The following is a 19,881-nucleotide window of genomic DNA, read 5'->3' as shown; positions in this document are numbered from 1 at the left end:
ATCTCAGCACCGGGAGAGCTGGTGTTATATCTGGCTGTTCCCCAGCTGCCCCATGCCCCAGAGGTGGCTGCATTGCAGCACCGGGAGAGCCGGCGTTATGCAGCGTTATGTCTGGCTGTTCCCCAGCTGCCCTTCCCAAGAAGTGGCTGCATCTCAGCGCTGGTCAAGCCCTCCCCAATGCAGCCGTAGGTGCAGCTGTTCCCCAACTGTCCCACGTTCCAGACCCGGCCACCCCTCAGCACCATGCAAGCCACCCACACACAGCATCACTGCGTGGCTCTTCCCCAGCTGCCTCTCCCGAGAGGTGGCTGCATCGCAGCACCACGCAGGTCAGTGTGGCTGTCCCCCAGCTGCCCCTCCCCAGAGGTCGCTGCATCGCAGCACCCGGCGAGCCAGCACCATGCGGGTCACCGTGTGACTGTTCCCCAGCTGTGTCTCTGTGCCAGGCGAGCCGTGCCCGAGAGGCTCCTGAACAGCCACCAACCAGGAAGCCAGCCAATTCTGCGTGTCCGTTTAACGCCATTTCAGATGGCGGCCCAGGCCCGGAGACATCCTGCCAGCTCACGCGTTTCAGCCCCCTTGTTTTCCCTTTCCGACAGGGGGGCCTCTTCCCCCCCAGCCCGCACCACGTGAGACCTAAACAACAGGCAGCTCTGGCCCCAGCCTCTCCCAGCCGGGAGGAGAACGCACAGAGCGTGTCGGGCACAGAAACCAGCCCAACGTCACAAGCCGAGTTAGAGCTTGAAACCACCAAGCTCCAGCCGTGGACACCTGCCAGGGGCAGGCCCTTCCACACAGCAGGGGCCCTTCGGCAGCCCAATGGGCTCGCAGAAAACGGGCCGGCAGCAATGGCGCGGGCAGGCCAAGTCGCCGGATGGCGTTTCACGGCCGAGGAATCAGAGCGTTAAGGAGCCAGAAGCAAGATTATTTGGCGCTCCAGGCTTCCCCGGGTCTCCATATCCCACCCCGCAGCTCCGCTCGTCTTTCTAGATTGAGTCTTGCCAGGCCCCGCCAAGAACGGGGAACCCCCGGGGTTCAGTCGGGCCGTCTGGGCCCAGCCAGGGATCCAACGTGCTGCCACAACCCGGGCCACTGTGGATTTTTTAGGGCAACAGGCAGCCCCCCCACTAGGGAGGCACTGCCGAAACAAGGCCTGAGCCCTGCGGCCGGCGCCGTGATATTGTGGCTCTGAGCTGTCTGGGCAGAGCCAGGAACATTGGCGTCACCGCCTGGTTTGTGGGGTACCCACCCAGTGACAGGCGGGTATGGGGCACCCCCAATCTCCCCTCGGGGAGCGGCAGATGCTCAGTTGCCGCAGGAACCCAGCGAGTTGCGACCACGTCACGGTTTGGCGCACACACCCCGTACGATGCTCGGGTGCCTGGCACTGCAGGGGCCCGTTGTGCCAGGCTAATGGGGGGGGCACGAAGCGCCCGGTTTTTGTGACTCTTCGGAGATCAGTTGGGGAGCGATTCAGCTGAAACGGAGGGGGGGGGCTGCCATCGGGGCACAGGACGGCACCTACCGATTGTGTCGGAGGAGTTCTCCCTGCCCTAAGCCTGGGTAGCCTGCGTTGGCCCTTCCTGCCCCCGAGGCCCAGCCATGGCCTTGCTCGGGACGTGTCCAACGGGCGACCGCGGCCCGGAAGGAAGACAAACAAGGCGGCAGGTCGGGCAGCAGTGCCAAGGCCCGGCTGGGGGAGGGCTGCGGGCGCCAGCCCGGAGGCGGGTTCCGAGCCCAGCGCCGCCGAGCTGGTGCCCAAACGCCATCCCCGGAGCTGGGCTGCGGCGACCCCGGCGCACCCCAGATCACCCTCTGTGCCAGCCCCCACCCGCATCCCTGATGTGGCTTCACGCCGTGCCGTGCCCACTGGGCATCAGTGCCACTCCCAGACCTCTCCCCCAGCTGCCCCCATTGCCACCCCACGGCCCCTCTCCACTCCCTGTTTGCCTACAGAGAGCTGGGACCGACCCAACAGCAGGCCTGGTGAGAGATTCATGCCTGGGGCAGGGACCCCCAGCTGCCCCCCACAAACCTCCCAGCCCTGCTCCCCCTTCCTGCCCAGCCCTCCCACACATTCCCCTTCAGCCCCACTCGTCCCCCAGGGCCTTTCCACTCCCCTCCGTCCCCAACCGCCCCCTTTCCAGTGCACCCCATTCCCACCCCAATGCCTCCCCACAAGGCACAGCTTGTACCCTGAACCCTCTGCCACCCCCTCACCCTTCACATCAGCCTCCATTTCCCCAGCACCCCCACTGCCTGGTGCCCCTGCTCCCCCCTCCAAGTCCTCTCCCTCTGCAGCACCCTCCCAGCTGACAGTCCCAGCACCCTATAACTCCCACCTGAGCCCTCCAATGCCCCCTCTGCCCCCTACTCCCCAGCAGCCCCCCTGCAGATACCGCTTCCCGCTGCCCCCCACTCCCTCAGACCTCACTCCCCTTGCCCAGGGCCCCCCAACTGCTCCCCCACTTCACACACACCCAGCTCCTCAGCCCCACCCCCCAGAGTCCCCCCCACCAGTTAATTCCCTCAATCCTTCCCCTAATAGACACCCCCTTATCAGCTCCCCACCCCCCCAGTCACCTGGGCTTCACCCCACCCCAGCCCAGGGCCTCACAGAGCTAGCCCCCAAGCCCCTCTGCCCCCCAATCCTTCCCCCAGGCATCGCACTTTCCCAAACCTCCCCCCATTCCTTGGGCCTGGCCCCCCCAGCTACGGTCTCGCCATGTCCTCAGGCCTGGACCCCTTTCCCAGAATCCCGCCACCACCCCTTCCACCACAGTTAACCTCCCTACTCTGCTCCTGCCCCCCAACTCCCCTCTCAGCCCCCCACAGCCTCCTGGTACCCCTCCCCCAGTCACGCACCTGCCCAGCTCTCCTAGTCCTTCCTGCACCCCCCCAACTCCCTCCTCCCCACCACAGGCTCCCAGGCCTCCATCCCCCAACTACAGCCCCCTCCCCTGGGTCCCCCTGCAACCCATAAGCCGTCCAACTCCCTCTGGGCCCCGCCCCCACCACCTAGGCCCCCAACTCCCTCCTCTCCTCAGAACCCCTCCCCCTGCCATGTTATAGTGCCCCATTTCCTCTTCATCCCCACTGCCTACACCCCCTACTCGCCCCTCACACTCCTCCTCACCCACCTATCGCCCCTCAACCACTCAGCCCCCCATCATTCCCTCTTCACCCCCACTGCTACAAAGCCTCCTCCACCCAGGACAACGCCTCCCCGGCCCCCAACTCCCTCCTCACCCCCATGCGGCCCCATTCCCCTCGACCAGAGCCCCCAATTCCTGCTCACCCCCACTGCCTACAAACCCTCCCTGCCCGCCAGGACACCCTCCCTGCCCCCAACTCCTTCCTCACCCCCATCGCTCCCTCCCCTCACAGCCCCCAATTCCCTCTTCACCCCCACTGCCTACAAACCCCTCCCTCCCCAGGACACCCCCCACGGCCCCTCCAACTCCCTCCTACACCACCCATCAGCCCCTCCCCTCAACAGCCCCCAATTCCCTCTTACCCACTGCCTACAACCCTCCTCCCCGGACACCCCCCTGGCCCCAACTCCCTCCTCAACCCCCATCGGCCCCCTCCCCCCCAAACCCACCAACTCCCACTTCACCCCCACAGGCCCCCAACCCCCCTCACCGCCGGGGCGGCTCCCCGGTCCCCCCCGGCCGGCGGCTCATCCCGCGGGCCCCCGCTCGTGGCGCAGCGGGCGACCGCAGCCCAGTCGGCGCGCTGGGCTCGAACGAACCGGAACGGAAGGGGGGGCCCGGGGAGGGGGCGGACAAGGCCCGTCCACACGTGAACAGGGGGCGGCCCTGGGGAGGGGCCTGGACTGGAGGGGCGGGGGGAGGAGGAGCCGGAGTTGGGGGCGTGGGGGGGGGGAGGAGGGAGCTGGGGGAGAAGGAGAACCGGAGTTGGGGGCGGGAGGAGCTGGGGGGAGAGAGAGTTGGGGGGGAAGGAATGAACCGGGGGGGGAATGAAGCGGGATTGGGGGCGGGGGGAGAAGCTGGGGGAGGAATGAACCTGAGGGGAGGAATGAACCGGGGGGGAATGAACTCGGGATTGGGGGCGGGGGAGGAGAAAGCGAGCGGGGGAGGAGGAGAGAACCGGGAGTTGGGGGAGAGGAAGAGAGTTGGGGGGGAGGATAACCGGGAGTTGGGCGGGAGGAAGGGAGCTGGGGGAAGGAATGAACCGGGGGGGAGAGGAAACCGGGAGTTTGGGGGCGGGGAGGAGGAGGGAAACCGGGAGTTGGGGAGGGGGAAGCGGGGGGGGGAGAAGAGTGGGGGAGGAATGACACGGGGGGGAGAGAGAACCGGGAGTTGGGGCGGGGAGGAGGAACCGGGAGTTGGGGGGAGGAGGGGGGCGGGGGACCCACACGGAAGCAGAGTGTGGGGCAGACACCAGGGGCGCCCCGCAGCCCGCCCCAGCCGTAGCCCACCTGCTCCCTGCGGCAGCCCAGGCGGGGCGGGCCGAAGGGGGCGGGCGGATATAGCCTAAGCCACGCCCACAGGGCGGTTCGTATTCAAATAGGATGCGGGAAGCGCGCTCCGAGACCGGCTGTGGAGACCGGCGGAGGGGCCGTTAACCCGCGGGACCCCCCGCTGCAGGGTCGAGGGGGCTTAGCTCAGCCAGCGCGTTAACCTGTGGGCTCCCCCGCTGCAGGGTCTGGTGGGGAGGGGGGAATAGCTCAGCCAGGGCGTTAACCTGCAGGACCTCCCGCTGCAGGGTCGGGGGGGGGCTTAGCTCAGCCAGTGCGTTAACCTGAGGAACTCCCCGCTGCAGGGTCTGGGCAGGGGAGGGGACTTAGCTCGCCAGGGCATTAACCTGCGGGGCCCCCCGCTGCAGGGTCTGGATGGGGGGGCTTAGCTCAGGCAAGACGATAACCCGCGGGATTCCATGCTGCAGGATCTGGACAGGAAGGGGGGCTTAGCTCAGGCAGGAGGTTAACACGCAGGACCTCCTGCTGCAAGGTCTGCTTAGGGGTAGAGGGGAGGAATAGCTCAGCCAGGAAACCCACTTAAGAACAGCCATCGTGCCCGGCCCCAGAGAAAAGTAAAAGTAAGCTTCACTTTAAAACATTTTTATTAGCAGCAGCCTCATTCCATCCATCTCTTCCCCCTGCCCCTCGCCCCCACTGCCCTAACCCAGCGAGGGCCCGTGTCTCTTCAGGGTAGACCCCGTAGCCTGCAGCACCTGGAGAAGCACCCACAGGTGGAGTGGGTTGGAAAGGGACAAGCCAAACCCCCAGCAGGAGGGCCGGAGTGCGGGGAGGTGGGTCTCAGAAGGCCCAGGCTCGTGGGGGGAGTAGGGGCCTGGGCAGGGCCAAATTCCCTCATCGCTGGCAGAGCTTCGCTACATTTTTCCTCCTTTTGTTTTTTGTGGGTTTTTTTGTAAAGAAGAAAAAAAAGTTTAAAAAATCATTAAAAAAGAAAAGAACCAACGAGGATCCGGAGAATCCATGAAGCCTGGCGCCGACCCTGGGAGAGAGAGAGTCGTTAGGGGAGGCCCCAGAACCCAGCCCCCCTGGGGCAGTGAGCGAGCCCAGAGGGGAGCCGGCTCCCCCGCGCGGGAAGACCCCGGGCCCCAGCTGCTCACCAGGCTCAGCGGTCAGTGGTGGTGCGCAGGTCTGTGGTCAGCGGGTCGTGCTGGATGGTCTGGTGCAGCATCAGCGCCAGCAGCCCGGCCCGGTTGGTCATGGCCATGCGCACGTTCCGCTCCTGCTCAAAGAGCTCGTCCAGCTTGTACCACTGCCAACAGCAGGAGTCGTCGTTACACGCGGCCACCTCTGGGGCGGGGCAGCTGGGGACAGCTCGGCCCGCACGGAGATGCGGCCACCTCTGGGGTGGGGTAGCTGGGGAACAGCTGCACATAACGGCGCTGGGGACAGCTCGGCCAGCACGGAGATGCAGCCAGCTCTGGGGCGGGGCAGCTGGGGAACAGCTGCACACAACGGCGCTGGGGACAGCTCAGCCGGCACAGAGATGCAGCCACCTCTGGGGTGGGGTAGCTGGGGAACAGCTGTACAGCGACAGACAGACAGAGGGTCAGGAAAAGGGGAGCTCCCTACTTAATAGAAGTGTGGGAGTGATGGGGGGGGAGGAATTCTTTCAGTCAGAAGGAATAAAAACCACTTGGGACCATGCCTAAATTTTAGTGCCTGGGCCTCACTGCCAGTGGAGAGGGTTCCCTGCCCAGCCTCCCGCAGCGCCTGGCCCTGACTGCCAGGGGAGAGCACCGCGTAGCGCCAGCCCCGCTCCGTACCACGCGCACTCTCTCCAGGTCCACCTCGGCCCGGCGCAGTTTCTCCCAGCAGTAGTGCCGGTTGCATTTTCTCTTGGGCACGCGGCAGAAATCACCGGTGAGCTCAAACACGTCCTTTACCAGGGGGCAACCGCACACCTCGTCCACTGACACCTGGAGGGGGCACCACAAGGTTTGCACACACTGGCCCTCGCTCCTGACCTGCAGCCCCCCGTCACAGCCAGTGCCCCTCACCTTGGGGTCGCGGGAGTGCTCAGGACACAGCACCTGCAGCCGCTTGCAGTATGTCTTGCTCTGAGGGTTGTAGACATCACAGAAGAGGCGGGTGGCTCTGGGGAGGGGAGACACGGTGCCCGGGTGAGAGGCTGCAGCTGCTACCAGCTGCAAGGCGGGGGGGGGGGGGGTCCTCCATGCCGCTAGGACAACCTAGGCAGCATTGCCCCATTGTTCAGAGGGGGAAACTGAGGCACATACATGTGCATTCAATCCTGCTTGTCAGAACCAGAGAGAGAACCTAGGAGTCCTGGATCCCAGTAACCCACCAGACCCCACTCCCCTCCGAGAGCCAGGGAAAAAACCCAGGAGTCCTGGCCCCCAGCCCTCCTGCTTTAACCCACCAGTCCCCACTCCCCTCCCACAGCCAGGGAAAAAACCCAGGAGTCCTTTGGAAATTGTCTGAATGATGGCGGACTGGAGGGAGCTCTCATGTGGGATTCCACAGGGATCTGTTCTGGGTCCGGGGGTGTTTTAGATTTTTAATAACTACCAGGATGAGAGCAAACTGATCCAGTCTATAGATGGCACAAAGTGAAGGGGGTTGCCAACTCTTTGGAGGACAGAGCTAAAAATCAGAGGGATCTTGATAAATTGGAGCACGGGGCTATCGCCAACACAATGCATTTCAATGGAGGCCCATGGATGGTGGAAAAACCAAATGCACAATTACAGACTGGAGGAAAACTGGCCGGGTGGTAGCCCGGCTGCGAAGGAGCTGGGAGTTGTGGTGGATCACAACCTCGCCATGAGTCAGCAACGCGATGCTGTTGCAAACACGACCTGGTGGAAGGCCTCAAGGGCAGTAGAGGCAAACTGAAGCAGGATCACCTCTCGACGGCTGCCAAGGCGGACGAAGGGCTGCCCCCACTCGTCTTGGACCTCCCGGACCCCAGACACGGGTGCCTCTCCCACCACGATCTGTGTGGCTGCAGGTGCAGAACAACTCCCCCCACTTAAACGACTCATGTGCAGGCTGCTTTCCCAGGCATAATTTCCCCCCTCACCTCTACCTGTAAAAGCCCTGCGGCGATGGGCAGTGGTGACAGAGGCAGGTGATGTGATCACTCAGAGTCCCTAGCCAAGGACCCACATGCAGGCGGTGACCGCAAGACGGTCGTCATGGTGTAGTATTGGGATTTTATGCTGGTATTTGGTATAACTTAGAACGAAGGATAAAGAATAATGCAGCATGTATTAAATGTCCTGGTGTATGATTTGATCATAGCCTGCCCGCTTCCCTTTCCGAAAGCAGGAGGAATGGCCTCGTGTGCCATTGGTAAAGAGGTTTCAGCCAGAAGCTTGTGTCTGAAGCTGATTTCAAGGCAGTGACAGAGCTTTAGGGTCACCCCTTTATTGTAGATTTAAAATGAGCGTTTTGAAATAAGTAAAAGAATGTGATGATTGTTTTCTCCTGCATTGCAGTTTGATGTTCCTGTTCACATGCTCTGTGTAAATCAATCCTGTTTTGTGTGTGAACGAGGAACGTGTGTGGTAGAAGACAAGTGTGAAGGCCATCGCTGGACCAGATGTTCTAGGGAGGATTCCAGGACAGACGTAAAGGCACCAGGAGGCTGCAACACAGCGGAGGGCAGATTGACGACTCCAAAGATGAGGCAGGCACCGATCAATGGAGAGAAGATAGCGGCGAACAACGCGGCCTGGGGTAACTCCCCGACAGACCGATGAAGGAACAAGATAAAAAGGATGAGAAGATTGATTACAGCATGACGGCGCAAAACGCATTGGTCCCAATGAAGGAGACTCACTATAGAAACAGGGGGCCTTGCCATGAAATTTTGGGTTCGTCTTGCCAAGACTTCCCTGAAGCAGTGTATCGCGACTGACAGAACCTGGCTTGTCCCACCGTGATCAACCTAGCTGGCCACTAGATTGATCCGGACTCTGGACTCGTAACGAGAACATCGACTGATGGGACAAAGTGAGAGAGAGAGAAAGTGTGAGTGAGCGAGTGTGTGTGTGTTTCCAATAAATGCAGCAAATTGCCTTTTCCCCTGAAAAAGAGCCCGTGTGCTTCCTATAAGCATAACAGTGTTCCCCTAGACTGGGACGGAGGGCATTTTCAGCAACAGCAGGCATGACTGAGCAGGCCTTTTTGGGAACCCCTCTGCTCACCCCGTACAGGGAGAGGGAGCCCCAAGCACAGGCTATCCCACCATACCTGACTGGAGAACTGGCTCCAGAAGGATCGTGCCCTACGCGGCAGAAAACCAAAAAAGGTTTCTTGCAAATCAGCACGTCTGTGCCATGCTGGACGGATCCACAAGTGGAAGACCCAAAGACAGAGCAGCAATGGTCGCCCGAGGTACAATAGCAACATCGCTGCTCTCGGCGAGACACGGCCTGCCCCATAGAGTATAACTGCCGCCCTCCAGTGGCCTTCTTCTGGAAAGGAAAAGCAGCACACAACAGGTCAATACACGGTGTTGGCTTTGCACTCAAGGACTTTCTAGGTCAGCCACCTCACTGAGCTCCCCGTCAGCATCGACGTGCGTCTTATGACCCTCTGCATCCATTCCCCAAAACAAAGAAGTCAATCCTCTTAGGGGACTTGAGCACAAGAGTTGGCCAAGATTCTAACATATGGAGTAGCACCATTGGGAAGGAAGGAGCGGACAAGACCACTTCCAATGGCATCCTTCTGCTCAGTCAATGTGCAGAGCACAACCTTGTGATCACAAACACAATCTTCACACAAAGCAACAAGTAGAAAACAACTTGGCAACACCCCGCGCTTAAGGCAGTAGTATCTCCTAGACTAGGTCATTGTACGAACATGGGATCAAAGAGATGTCCAAATCTGCCGTGTCCTGAGAGGAGCCGATGCTTGCTGGACTGACACCCACCTGGAGAGGTCAGTCATGTCCCTCAGGATTGCACCGAAACGTAGAAAGCAATTCAAATCACACAGATGGCAACACAACATCTGAAGACTTCAATCCTCAGCGCACCGAGATCCCTTCAAACCCTCCTCAGTGAAAACTGGCCACATGCACACCTGGAAATGACAAACTCAAGGGCCGAGGAAGACGGGGAAGCCCTAAAACAGAGCCCCCCACAAGGCTTGCGAGGAATCCATCGGCCTTGCTACCTGCCGCCATCAGGACTGGTTTGACAACAACATTGAGATAACAGCCCTTTTGGGCCAGGAGAGGAAAAGCTTTGTGTGACTGGCAAAGCCAACCACTGTCCAGTCAGAAGCAGAGCTCTCGCCATCAGCTCAAAAAAGGGTCTGAGAAATCAAAACCAAACGGTGGGAAGGCAAAGCAAAAGACAGCCAAACATTTGCTGACAGACGTGATATGCGGTGCTTTTAGTGTGAGACAAAGCCCCTGTACGGCCCAATCTCACGTGGCCTCATCACACCTCTGAGATCTGAAGATGGTAGTGCCCTTCTTAAAGAGAACATGGCCAAAAGCTTCTAAATAGAGAAATGACTGTGACCGATGACCCCGGCGACTCCATCCCTTGGCACCCAATCTGGGAAACTCTTGCCAACCCACTGCCTCCTGAGGAGATCTGCAAAGCAATTAATCAAACAAAGACCGACAAAGCACCAGGTCCTGATGGCGTACCAGCTGTGGTACTGAAAGCGAGGGGAGAAACACTGACTAACAAGCTTCATTTGCTGCTCCTCAAATACTGGCACACCGGAGAAATCCCCGCAAGGGGCACCTAGTTTGACCCTCGACCACGCTTACTTACGTAATGCTAACATCGTCACCATTTTCAAAAAGAGAGACAGGGCTGACTGTGGCAACTATTGAGATACTGGCCTCTGCTCCATCGCTGGGAAGATTCTTGCTAGAATCTCACTGAATCGCATGTTTCCTCTTGCAGAGGAAGGACTGCCAGAGTCCCAGTGTGGCTTCAGACCATCATGAGGCACCACCAACATGATTTCCGCAGCCAGACAGATCCAGGAAAAATGCCAAGAACACCACTAGGAGCTGTATATGGCCTTTAATTGATCTATTCAAAGCCTTTGACTGTCAACCATGAGGCTCTGTGGAAAATCATGTCAAAGTTTGTCTTCCCAAGTAAATTTATCACCATTGTAAGACTCCTTCACAACCTGATGACCGCCTCCACCCTGTGCAGTGGCTCTGCTTCTGAGCCCTGGCGTAAAGCAAGGATGTGTACTGGCACCCCCCCTTTTCTCCGTTTTCTTAGCAGCTATGAAAACGTTAACCCGAGACCATCTACCACAGGGCACTGGCATCCAACATCAGACTGACGGCCACCTCTTCAGCCCTTCTTGTCTCCGTGCCAGAACTGATATCGGCAACAATAACCGAACTCCGGTACGCGAGGATTGTGTTGTCGTTGCGCACACAAAGGAGGATCTAGCCCTTAGCAGCTTCTCTGAAATTTACCAAAGCCTCAGGCTAACATTGGCAAAACAAGGTCAATCATCAGACCCAGCCAGGAAGATCAATATCGACAAAGGAGAACTGGAAAATGTAGAAGACTTTGCCTATCTCGGCAGCCATCTCTCACAGAGGGCAGACACAGGTGCCGAGATCCAGCCCAGAATTCGCCGTGCCAGCCGTGCCTTTGGCAGACTGTCTTGCCGGGTGTTCAACATTCACAACATCAGAACTCACATGGGACTTTTAGATTATAAAGCAGTGATAATCCCAGCTCTCCTCTATGGCTGAAAGACTCGGGTAACCTGCAGAAAACACCTGAAAAAGCTAGAACGCCAGCCCCAGCACTTTCTCTGGAAGATCCTCCACATAAAGTGGGAAGATCGTCGCACTAATGTCAGTGTCCCCATGGAAGCCAACACCCTCAAGATAAACCTCAAGAGATGTGGCATCGACACCACACACTGGGAGACAGTAGCCTAGGACAGGGATAACTGGTGAAGATTTGTCAGAGAGGAAATGTCTAGTTTCAGTCACCGATGCACAGAAAGGAGGTGGTGACAGTGGGTAAGACCCAGAGGCAAGCGACAAAGCCGATCAAAAGGGTGGGGCACCAGCCATGTGAGCAAAGGCTGCAGGAACTGGGAACGCTCAGTTTGGAAAAGAGATTGAGGGGGGACGTGCGAGCGATCTTCGACTACTCAAAAGGCTGCCATCGAAAAGGTGGAGACGGGTGGGTCTCTCTTGCCCCAGATGGAAGGACAAGAGCCGTGGGGTCAAACTACAGCACAGCAGATTGAGATTAAATCTCAGGGAAAATTGCCGAACAGCAGGACGATGGAACTGAGGCCTCAGGAGGTCGTGGAAGCTCCTTCGCTGGAGGGTTTCGAGCGGAGGCCGGAGCCATCTGTCTGGGATGGTTTGAATCCTGCAGCATGGTCGGGGGTCAGACTAGGTGCCTCTTGTGGTCCCTTCTCACCCTACGGGTCGAGGAGCCTATGAAGGTACATGCGAGTGGGGCACAGAGGAGAATTGCAGGAATCGACGACAATGGGTGATGTCCAGCGGGGAAATTACAGGGATGTGGGAACCAAAAGCAGTGGAATGGTGGAAAGGGGACGACAGGCAGGGGGAGTCAGTGGGGGAACCATATGTGGAGGGGAACCAAGGGATCAGGTTGGTGGGGGAAGATTTAGGGGATGGACAATGTCAGCCCATATGGTCCCAGGGGGACGAATTTGGAGAGCACCCCCCTACAGGGCTGGGACTCACCCCTCTATGCGGGTTGGATACATGGATCCGAAGGATGTCTGGCTCTCGTACTGTGGGGAAAGGGAGAACACAGGGCTTGTCAGTGCACCAGGAAAGGGACAGGGACAAGACAGGGGAACAGCCGCACATAACGCCGCACGGCCGTCAGATGCGGCCACCTCTGGGGCGGAGCGGAGGAGGGGGAGACAAGGGGAGAGTCTGTGTTTCCCAGGCCCCGTGGGGCAGGGCAGCGTACCTTGGCGTAGCAACGTTCCATGTGGCGTAGCGCCACCTTGGGGTTGATGGGGTGCCCGCAGGAGACGCAGAAGATCTGCAGGTCGGTATCGTCGCTGTCTCCCTCGTTGGTCTGTGGGGAGAGAGCAGGGAGGGCCCTGTTAGCGCTGCCCAGTGGGGGATCCCAGAGCACAGGGCAGCTGGGGGAGAGAACCCAGGAGTCCTGGCTCCCAGCCCCCCCACCCCGCTCTCACCCACCAGACCCCCCTTCCTCCAAGAGCCAGAGATGGAAACCAGACGCCTGGCCCCACCCACCTCCTCATCCTCCTTGATGGCCTGCTGCTTGGCCTTGCCAATGATGGCCTCCAGCTCATGGAAGCGACGCTCCATCTCCTGCAGCCGCAGCCGCGCCTGCTGCTGCTCCCGCCGAATCCGCTCCAGCAGCTTCTTGCCATGCTCCTCCGCCACGCACGGGCTCTGCTGCCACTGCTGGATGCGCTGCGGAAGGATCTCGTAGATCCGGCTGGACGGGGACAGAAAGACAGGCTGACCTGCTGGGGGATACCGGTCTGGGGGCCTCGGGGCTGGGGTGTACCCTGTGGGTCTGATCTGGGGCAGGGGGCCCCCCCAAGAGTCTGAGTGGGGGGATGGACACATGGGGTTGGGGGGGACCCGGTGGGTCTGATCTGGGATGGCCCCCCCCCGAGATTCTGATGGGGGGGTGGACACATGGGGTTGCGGGGGACCCTGTGGGTCTGATTGAGGGGGACAGACTGGACTGGGAGGCCCCTATGGGTCTGATCTGGGCTGGGTGGGGATAGGGGCCCCTGTGGGTCTGATCTGGGAAAGGGGGGAGAGACATGGGGCTGGGGAAGGCATGGGCCTCATCCAGGGAGATATGGGGCTGGGGGGGGGGGGTGCGGGTCTCATCCGGGGATCGGGATGGTGCCAATGCCATGGGGACCCCTGCTGGGGCCCGGGGATTGCCAGGGCTAGGAGCTCCTGGGGGTCGGAGCTGCGTCCCCTTGGAAGGGGTCAGGCCGGGGAGATATGGGGCTGAGGGGAGGCGGGTCTCATCTGGGTGATCGGGATAGTGCTGATGCCATGGAGACCCCTGCTGGGGCCCGGGGATTCTCAGGGCTAGGAGCTCCTGGGGGCCGGGCCGGGGCTCTTACTTGGCAGCCAGCTTCATGCCGCACTCTTCAGAGCAGTACTTGGAGGCGGCGCGGGCCGGCTGGACGCAGCCAGGGCCCAGGCACTGGTGCAGGGAGGCCGGGTCCTTGGCGTCGGGCCGCTCGGCGTGCCGCGACCGGTCCCGGTGCTTCTGCTTCTGCTTGTGACGCTTGTACTTCTCCTCCTTCTGCGGGGGAGTGGGGGGAAGACCACGTCAGCGCCCTGCGGCCCCCCAGGGCCATCTCCCCCTTTCCACCTCCCGTCAGGGTCCCCTCCATGACCAGTGCCCCTATTCTAACCCCTAGACCCCACTCCCCTCCCAGAGCCGGGGAGAGAATCCAGGAGTCCTGGCTCCCAGCCCCCCCTGCTCTAACCACTAGCCCCCACTCCCCTTCCAGTGCCAGGGAGAGAACCCAGGAGTCCTGGCTCCCAGCTCCCCTGCTGTAACCACTAGACCCCGCTCCCCGCCCAGAGCCGGGGAGAGAACCCATGAATCCTGGCTCCTAGCCCCGACTTCCTTCCCAGAGCAGGGATATACCCCACAACTGGGGAAAGTCTCCGTGGCGGCTGCAACTGGCTCCTACCTTCTTCTCCGATTTCTTCTCCCGCCTCTTGACGTGCTTGACCTTCACGGCGCGTTTGCGGAGCACGGGGTCCAGGAACGGGGCATCCTCTGGGTCACTGAGCCACGGCTTGAGGGGGGGCAGGAGAGGAGAAAAGGATGAGACAGGCCCCCCCAAAGTGAGCTTAAGAGGCCACATATCCTAGATACGCCCCCTGCTCCTCCCAAGCGGGCTACAGAGGCCTTCTGAGCCCTCAATGATGCTCAACCCAGGCTCCTGCCCAGGGAGCCCCCCACATGTCCAAGGACCCATACTAGGAAAACCAGAGCCCAGAGGCTGAACATTCAGGGACGGGACACCCAGCACCGATATGCAGCCACCTCTGGGGTGGGGCGGCTGAGGAACAGCCGCAGAGTGAAACAATTTGGAGAATGCTCTATCTGGACACATGGTGCCTGAGATCTCCCGGGGCCTTGCCGCACGTGGGATCCCACAGGTTGTGTGGGGTCCTCACCAGGTTCTGGTCGTCGAAGGCTCCGGCACAGAAATCTTGGTACAAGTCGGGATCAATCGGGAGGTCATCATCTGACAGCGGCTCGGGGGTGGCGGATGATTCCAGCTGCTCTTTCAGCATCTGCAGGTCCTCATCCCGCCCTCGCAGCATCTGCCAGGAGGGGTTAGACACTTGCTGCCTGACACCTCAGGCCTACCCCCTCCCCTGTGACTGCCCCACACACAGACAGGGAAACTGAGGCACAATGAGGCAAAGAGACCAGTCCATGATCAAACTGCAAAATCTGGGAATAGGACCTGACTCCCATTCCCCTTTCCCTAGTAGACCCCACTCTCCTCCCAGAGCTGGGGAGAGAACCCAGGAGTCCTGGTTCCCAGCTACCCTGCTGCTTTACCCACTAGCCCCCTCCCCCCTCCTGGACCTAGGGAGAGAACCCAGGAATCCTGCAGGGAAATAGACACAGAAAAGATGGGGCTAACTTACCGAGGCTGGGAAATACTTATATGATTCCTAGAAAGAAAAGAAACACTCTGATAAGCAGCTCGGATGATATGCAGCCACCTCTGGAGCAGGGCAGCTGGGTAATAGCGTCCAGATGGAGCACACAGGTGTTTAGGACAGGAGGTGAACGCTCCAGTACTCACCCGTGCCCGGACCTGGCACTGCCGCAGACGGCACTTCTGACGGATTTTATTGGGCCCTCCGAATTTCTTCATGTCACGGCAGAAGTCACACTGGCCACAATCCTCTGTCCGCCGGCACGCCTCACACTCCCCACACATCCGTGCCGAGCGCTTGATTTGCTGTTGCGGATGAGAGAACTGTAAGAATAACAAGTTTGCACATTGTAGAAAGATGGGGAAGTCATCCTTAACCAGGGGCATCCTTAACTGGGGGTTGTCCTTAACTGGGGCAGGAAAAAGAGAGACCATTTTTCCTCTCACATCTTTTAAATTATCACTCCATCCACTGCCTTCAAATCTAACTTGCTCTTGCCTCGTGGTAAGATCTATCAAACAAGCCAGGTTTGAGATTTCTACTTTCCTCAGTCTCTCTCCTAAAACATCCCCAGCCCCTTTAGACTCTTCTTTCCAAAGAGGCAATTCAGCATGTGCCCCTCAGTCCAAAGCTGAAGTTGGCTGGTAAAGGGAAACACCCCTGTAATCTGGAAACAGACCTTTGTACCCTTTAAGACTTTTAATCTGTTTGGCATCACAACCGCCGCTTTAAACATTGTTAAGGACTGCAACAACCTACCCTCCACACCCAACACACGTGGATACTTTTTAAACCAAGTCTAGCTGTTTGCATCCACAAATCCACAACTTGGAGCTCTGCATTTTATCTGGCATGCCCAGAAATAACTGTGGGCATAAAGGATGAGGCTAAGCCAAGCCCCCGTTGAATATGTAGCGGCTCATGCTTCTGTTTAGAGGGAAATATTCCTAGCAAGCTTCATTCACTTTCTTTGCAGTGGAATCTGCTGCTTAACAGGCCCGGTTCCCTTCTGTTCCTCATGCCACCTGCCAGATTTGGGCTGCCACAACAGAAGAAAATCTGTGAAATGCACCATGATTAAGTCCCCAGAGCTGCATCCAATTTTGGGGGCCCTAATAAGCCAGAAAAGGGACTAGGGTGCCTTTTTTTTTTTTTTTTTTTTTTAAACACAACACATTTGCTGCTGTTGTGGCTTGTCAATAGCAGGTTTTTGCTTTCCCGGCAACACTGAGATTTGAGCGCAAGAGGGGCACCCAAACCGACGCCAGCCCACGTGTCAAACAGCACCCCCGATCGAGAAACATTTCCACGGAAACAAACAGCCCGGCTGATTCCACCCCAAGCTTATGTCTTGGAGATGGCTCTAGACTCTTCCCAGCTGATTTGTCTGCTGGGGCACCCTTCAAGTGGCACCTATCCCGTGCTCAGCCACCCTCCCACCAAAAAACCAACCCTCAGAGCCACCTCCCTCCTCCTCCGTGAAGACCCCACACCCTCTCCCTTATTTCTCAGATCCTCCGCTGGTTGCCGTATTCGGGGATTTCTAAAATCCTAACTCAATACTTGACGCTCCACCTGGCATATAACAAATGGATCACGGGCACCGAGATCGGGCGGGAACAGACGGCAAGATGCGCCGGGAGTAGCCGTTTGAGTGCATTTACCGCATAAACCCACAGGAGGCATTTATCTCAGGGAAACTTGGAACCCTTCATTCTCCCATCCAGCTGCAGCAGTGGAGAGCGGATGGGGTAAGAAGTTTTTACAGGGGATGTCGTCTCCCCTAGCTCAGACAGGCGGAGATGCATCGGGGGTGGGTTCGGCTGCACAGAGGGCACGACAGTCTATTCTGAAAGTAACCAAGGCTGGTCACAAGGAGAAAATGTCACAGCCTCTGGGTGGATTTACGAGGCAGGGAGAACACTTCCCGGGTGCAGAGGCAGACAAGTTAGCACATCTGCATGTGTGGCGTGGCCACAGCCAATAAGGTACAGTCAGAAATTCACCCTGTGCCCGTTGGTGTCACCCAACTGCCCCATACTCCAGAAATATGGAGTAATAATGGAAAGGAAACCGTCAGGTCGCTTTCAAAATCTACGAGCACAACTGACTGGAGAGGAGTGCTGCCACTCAAAATGGGACGGTTCGCCTGGTGCCAAGATGCAGCCACCTCTGGAGAGGGGCGGTTGGGGAACAGCAGCACATAACGCGACATGACAACTCAGTCAGAACTATCTGCCCGGGGATTCAGGGGTATCAGACTAGATTCCAGAGTGTTTACCCTTAATTCTGCCCATGGGGAGTGGCGGGAATGAGAGGGAGGATCTGAGAAATAAGGGAGAGGGTGTGGGGTCTTCACGGAGGAGGAGGGAGGTGGCTCTGAGCAGCTGGCATGCAAAGCTGCTTTTGGAACTCTGTGGCTTGGCTCCCTGGCAACGCGGCTCATGGTATAGAATCCTGTGCCCTGCCCCCCAGAAAGCCCTCACCTGGCCACCTACTTTCGACCCACGGCTCTGGTCCAGGGCCAGCTCCTGGGCCTTCTTCCTCAGCTCGTCCTTCTCCGTCCGGTCCCGCTCGCCCTCCCGCTCCTTCTCTCTGGATTTCTTGTGCCGGTATCGGATCTCCAAATTTGGGTTCTTATCTGCAGTGGGGAGAGGAAAGCACATTACAGCCAGAAAGACCAAGGAAACAGCCCCACCCCCCCGCCACAGCCCAGGAGAGAATCCAGGAGTCCGGGCTCCTCGCTCCGTTCCTCACCTCGGCACTGCAGACAGTACCATTCCCGAATGGCCTTCGCCATCTTCTCTGTGATGTTAATACAATTGCCATGGAACCACTCATTGCAGTTATCACAGCCTCTGCAGGGGCGGGAGAGAGGGGAGAATCAGAGCGTCCCCTACTGAGCCCCCTGCCCTGCATCCCCCAACACCTGATCCTGACTGCCAGGGAGAGCGCCCCCCCAAACCACCCCCCCCAGCACCCAGCACTGAGTGCCAGGGAAAGCGCCCCCTGGTCAGCCCCCTATAACAGCTGGAGTTTCCTGGGGGGGTGGGGAGAGAGACTCCCTTGGCCTGGCTCAGTGAGTAGGATGTCTGGACTGAGTTCCCCCTGGGCTCTCCCAGCAGGGGCAGCAAATGACCCACCCCCTTCCAGCACCCTGAGTCCTGGCAGCCCCCCCCACCCCACCCCCCGGTCTCCATACATCATGAAGCAGTTGATGTCCGGCTTGCGGCAGATGCAATACACAGGTGCGTTCTCGCCGTTCTCCGACTTGGACTCCTCGCCCGCCGCGGCCAGCTCCGGGTCAGAGAACTCGCTGTCCTGGGGGGTGCAGGAGAGAAGACAAAGGGCATCAGAGAACCCAGGAGTCCGGGCTCCCCACCCCGCCGCTCTCAGCCCACAGACCCCTCCCCTCCCCGAGAACCCAGGAGTCCGGGCTCCCATCCCCTCCTGCTCCCAGCCACCAGACCCCTCCCCTCCCAGAGAACCCCCTCCCAGAGAACCCAGGAGTCCGGGCCCCCCTTACCATGGTCTCTCCCAGCCCCTTGTTGTGGCTGGAATCAAGACAAGGGCTCTGCGCAGGAAGTTCTGACAGCCCCTCCCCCAGGCGTCTGCTTCCACTTCCGGGGTCACCACGGCCGAAAGCGCAGCCGGCACCCCCAGCCGCAGCCAGCTCATCTGCCCGCTTCCAAGATGGCCGCCTCCAGGGCAATGACGTTCCTCCCCTGCGGCCTCTGCCCGCTCCCACGATGGCCGCCCCCAAGCCCTGCGGCAGGGGAATCCATCAAATATGGCCGCCCCCATGAGAGAGACGAGCGCATCAGGCCCGATGGCGTCGCCCCCCGGGATCGGGTCGGCCTGAGCGCCAGGATCAAATATGTCCGCTTTAGCGCTATTTAATGCACCATTAAACGGGAGCGGCCATCTTTGATACTGGCAGATGGCCAGCTGGACAGACGGACAGTCTTAGGGGCTGGAGATCTAGAGGCACAGGCATATGGTTAGATATCTCAGGAACCCTTGGTCAAATGACCCCAAATTTGGGTCACTCTTTGGGGAGGGGAAGACAAAGGGTGACAGAGAACCCAGGAGTCCTGGCTCCCAGGCCACCCCGCCCTGTCCTCTGCTCTCAGCCATCAGATGCTCCCCTGCCCGGAGAACCCAGGCCCAGCCAGTTTCGAGGCACTCAGAATAACCATGCGGATTCCAGAGCACTCGGAGCCTCGGTGGTGTGTGGCCCGGCCCACCCCGCTGTAGATGTGGCCCTCGCTGCCCCTTCTCCATGGCAATCTCTGGGGTCCTGCCCACTCCCCGTGACTTTCTGCTGGGTACCATAGGCCCCTTTGGGGTCCCCGGCCTCCACAAAGCCATGAGCATGCAGGGAGAGGTCTCCCCCTGCCGCATATCATAATGGTTCCGCCCTCTAGGGATCAGGAGGGCATGGGAGGGGCCAAGCAATGATCCAGCTACTCTGGGACCTCGTCTGCAGGAAATCTCTTCCTGACACCCCCAGGCTGAGCCCAAAGCCTGGGGGCCAGTAGTGCATGTCCCAGCTGGGAGGCACATCTGTTCATGGTCATGTGAAATCCACTCTTATTTCAATTCACCTTTACTCTTTGCCTCTCTGACACCCTGCAGCAGGGAGTTCCACAGGCTATTCCACCCAGGCATACACGGAGCAACGCAGCCATACCCCATCTGTTCTCCACTGCTCCCT

General features: G+C 59.3%; 1 protein-coding gene across 4 annotated transcripts; it reads right to left on the bottom strand.

Moving 5' to 3' along the window:
- Positions 1 to 5,070: 5,070 nt before the first annotated feature.
- Positions 5,071 to 18,941, bottom strand: CXXC1 (CXXC finger protein 1). Of its 4 annotated transcripts, none has more exons than XM_032770127.2 (16): positions 18,691 to 18,941; positions 18,367 to 18,485; positions 17,922 to 18,022; positions 17,663 to 17,805; positions 15,311 to 15,469; positions 15,150 to 15,176; positions 14,667 to 14,816; positions 14,174 to 14,281; positions 13,592 to 13,776; positions 12,732 to 12,939; positions 12,439 to 12,549; positions 12,204 to 12,253; positions 6,502 to 6,598; positions 6,268 to 6,420; positions 5,602 to 5,753; positions 5,071 to 5,483 (listed from the first exon to the last, which is right to left on the bottom strand). In XM_032770127.2, exons 1-15 carry the CDS (start codon positions 18,691 to 18,693, stop codon positions 5,607 to 5,609), a joined length of 1,761 nt encoding a protein of 586 aa, XP_032626018.1. In that variant the 5' UTR covers positions 18,694 to 18,941; the 3' UTR covers positions 5,071 to 5,483; positions 5,602 to 5,606. The 4 variants fall into 4 exon arrangements, with proteins under 4 accessions (XP_032626018.1, XP_032626016.1, XP_032626017.1 ...); XM_032770125.2 differs by having other exon boundaries at positions 15,311 to 15,487; positions 18,691 to 18,940; XM_032770126.2 differs by having other exon boundaries at positions 17,651 to 17,805; positions 18,691 to 18,938.
- Positions 18,942 to 19,881: the final 940 nt, after the last annotated feature.

Source organism: Chelonoidis abingdonii, chromosome 11, assembly GCF_003597395.2.
Source record: "Chelonoidis abingdonii isolate Lonesome George chromosome 11, CheloAbing_2.0, whole genome shotgun sequence".
NCBI classification, from domain to species: domain Eukaryota; kingdom Metazoa; phylum Chordata; order Testudines; family Testudinidae; genus Chelonoidis; species Chelonoidis abingdonii.
This window is presented reverse-complemented; position numbering and strand designations above follow the sequence as displayed.